This window comes from Lolium perenne, chromosome 6 (assembly GCF_019359855.2).
Source record: "Lolium perenne isolate Kyuss_39 chromosome 6, Kyuss_2.0, whole genome shotgun sequence".
Taxonomy (NCBI): domain Eukaryota; kingdom Viridiplantae; phylum Streptophyta; class Magnoliopsida; order Poales; family Poaceae; genus Lolium; species Lolium perenne.
In genome coordinates, this window is record NC_067249.2 from 36,655,343 (window position 1) to 36,658,873 (window position 3,531).

At 47.2% G+C, this 3,531-nt stretch overlaps 1 protein-coding gene across 1 annotated transcript; it reads right to left on the reverse strand.

Annotated features, from left to right (window-relative positions):
* Nucleotides 1-830: 830 nt before the first annotated feature.
* Nucleotides 831-1,535, reverse strand: LOC139832351 (putative protein phosphatase 2C 23). The gene has a single exon (XM_071822085.1). It carries the CDS (start codon nucleotides 1,533-1,535, stop codon nucleotides 831-833), a length of 705 nt encoding a protein of 234 aa, XP_071678186.1.
* Between the last annotated feature and the right edge of the window lie 1,996 nt (nucleotides 1,536-3,531).

Genomic DNA, 3,531 nt, shown 5'->3' on the forward strand with positions numbered 1-3,531 from the left:
TTATCCATCAGGTGACTTGGACGCATGCATGAGGGTGTCCCGTGGGGAGCGTGCGGTCTCCGTCATAGACGAGGACGAGGTGGCGGCGGCATGGATGAATGCTTTGGACGGGATGGGTCAGTTGTTTCTTCCGTTTTGTTTGGGATCCCATATATAGTTAATTAGCACACGCAGGTCCATGGCACTAGCTGATCTTGTTACGCACACCTACTCGCGTACGAGCACACTGGGAGGCCTCTGCGTCTTCGTTTTCACCTTAGCATGTCACGAACAACTCAGCGCCACCGATCTGTGGCCGATGTCGTCGTTCCGTCGCCGATGCGCCAGCTCGCTGTTTTTATTCAGTTAACCTGTCGTTCTCGTTTTTCAGTAGATTCTTTTTCCGTAGAACTTAGCCACAAGTACTGTGTTTCCTGTAGTTTTCTCACAATCGATCCTAGCCCAGCTGGTTGTTGGCTTGATCCGGTTCCCAGGAGAATCAGATCCCAGGTTTTGCACGCGTTTCTTTTTCTTTTGCAGCCTGATGTTCAGTTCTGAAACCTGATTGAGTGGTTGGGTCAGGAGTGTTTGTTAGCAATTAGGGACCATGTGTATGTTAACTGGGGTGCCACAGTGGCTCCTTACGACCGTCATGTCGCTAGAAATTATGTGACAACGGAAGGGAAGGCTGCATTGCCCTACCACATCCCTTCCATCAGACTAACAACAACTAACAAACGGAACACAGAATACAGCTGGCCAGAACTTTCTATTTGTGATTGGCGACGGTGAGGTCACTGGTGTTTAGCAGGGCAGAGTCATGGCATGTAAAGGAGAGCTATTGGTGTAGGTCATTTAGGCATCTCGCCGACATCTGCTTTCGCGACGCTGTCCCCCTTCCTGCCGGCACTGATCTGGAACGGGCAGTTGAAGTGGCTTTGCTGCGCCCGCGAACGGTGCACGATCTTGCCGCCCCGGAGCACGGCGAAGGCGCTGTCTCCGATGTACGCCCACTTGAGCGTCGCGCCGGCGAGCGAGAGGATGACGGCGGTGGAGGCCCCGGACGCGGCGGACGCGACCGTCTCGTCGTACGCCCGCTCCAGCAGCGTGTATGGGCAGACGGCCGTGCCGGGCTCGATCGCCAGGACGTGCATGAAGGCGCTCGTCATGAGCCCTCGTGAGAACGCGGCTGCGTCCACGCCGCGATTGCGGTACGATCCCACGCCGTCTGCCACGCCGAGGACGCCGGCCTCGTCGTGCCCGAAGTGTGCGTCTTCGTCGTGGTCCGGTAGATAGCAGGAAGCCCACTCCATCCTCAGCACCTTATTCGTCGCATCGTCCTCGGAGGCAGTCGATGCGAGAGGCACTTCGTGGAGTTCTGAAACCAGTGGTGGCGGCGGCAGCACGGAGGCGGCGAAGCTAGCGATGCGGTCTTCCTCTCCGGGTGCTGGCGCAGGCGAGACGCGGTGTCCGAGGCTGAACGCGACGCGGAGGGCGTCGGGGGTTCGATCGTCGATCTCGCTCAGGGTTTGCTGGATCTGCTCCAGCTTCTCCATTGTGGCCGGCCTTCCTCCTCTTCCTCTTCGTGATCGCTCTCCTGGAGTCCTGGCCGCTGCATATATATATATACTCGCCTCAAGTCGAAAACCTGGTGAATCCGTTACGCGCAGATCGACTGCAGCACGTTTAGGTTTTGAGGTGTTCCTTTTCCGAGTCTGAAATCTAAAGTACTCAGTATACGATACGGTCACGTACGGGGAAACTGGAACTAAACTAAGTCCAATGCGGTATCCGTGCTATGAATATAAGCAACTCTCTAACAAATAATCCAGAAGCCTAACACGAATATTTCAGATCAGGAAGCTGGAAAAATGTTTTCCAATACGAGATACCTTGCGCCACAGCAGATCCTGAAAATCTAAACTGTATATTTGAAACAATAGTTTCGTGGAAGATTTTACACTACAATCATCGCTAGTTCATCATCAACATAATTTACATACACAAAAAATGAGTTTTTTTTTTTGAGATAACACAAAAAATGAGTTTGCTACATTCATAGATTAGTAAGACCCCTAAACCTGGGACCTAGTTTTTTTTAAAAAAATCCTGGGACCAAAAGGCTGCAGTGATGGCCTACATATACGTGGGCGTCCCGGTTCTATCACATACCGTGTCCACTTAGTCCAGTTTGCATTAAGATGCATGCTCTATGTATTTCTTCATTAATAGGTGCAAAGCATATGATGCAAGAGCTTAAACATGAGCACAACAATTGCCAAGTATCATATTATCCAAGACATTTTAGCAATTACTACATGTATCATTTTCCAATTCCAACCATATAACAATTTAAGGAAGAAGAAACTTCGCCATGAATACTATGAGTAGAGCCTAAGGACATACTTGTCCATATGCTACAGCGGAGCGTGTCTCTCTCCCACACAAAGAATGCTAGGATCCATTTTATTCAAACAAAAACAAAAAATAAAAACAAACCGACGCTCCAAGCAAAGCACATAAGATGTGATGGAATAAAAATATAGTTTCAGGGGAGGAACCTGATAATGTTGTCGATGAAGAAGGGGATGCCTTGGGCATCCCCAAGCTTAGACGCTTGAGTCTTCTTGATATATGCAGGGGTGAACCACCGGGGCATCCCCAAGCTTAGAGCTTTCACTCTCCTTGATCATGTTGTATCATCTCCCTCTCTTGATCCATGAAAACTTCCTCCACACCAAACTTAGAACAACTCATTAGAGGGTTAGTGCACAATCAAAATATACATGTTCAGAGGTGACATAATCATTCTTAACACTTCTGGACATTGCACAAAGCTACTGAAAGTCAATGGAATCAAAATATCCATCGAACATAACAAAACAGGCAATGCGAAATAAAAGGCAGAATCTGTCAAAACAGAACAGTTTGTATTGACGAATTTTATCGAGGCACCAGACTTGCTCAAATGAAAATGATCAAATTGAATGAAAGTTGCGTACATATCTGAGGATCACTCACGTAAATTGGAATAATTTTCTGAGTTACCTGCAGAGAATTTTGCCCAGATTCGTGATAGCAAAGAAATTTTTTTCTGCGCAGTAATCCAAATCTAGTATGAACTTTACTATGAACGACTTTACTTGGCATAACAAAACACTAAACTAAGATAAGGAGAGGTTGCTACAGTAGTAAACAACTTCCAAGACACAAAATAAAAACAAAGTATTGTAGTAAAAACATGGGTTGTCTCCCATAAGCGCTTTTCTTTAACGCCTTTCAGCTAGGCGCAGAAAGTGTGTATCAAGTATTATCAAGAGATGGTGCATCAACCTTACCTTGGGCTTTACCCTTACCTTTCTTGTTGTTTTTCTTTCTCTTTGATTTAGGAAATATATGATTCCCCCCCGGTGTAGAGGTGAATTCCAGGGTGCCTTCTCCCACATCTATGACTGCTCCCAATAGTTTCAGCAGGGATCTTCCGAGTGTGATTTTTCCTGTCCCTACACATTCAATAACAAGATAATCAATGGATATTGTTCTTCCAAGAAT

Coding starts and splice junctions, on each gene's coding strand:
- LOC139832351 (XM_071822085.1), bottom strand. CDS start 1,535: ATGGAGAAGCTGGAGCAGATCCAGCAAACCCTGAGCGAGATCGACGAT.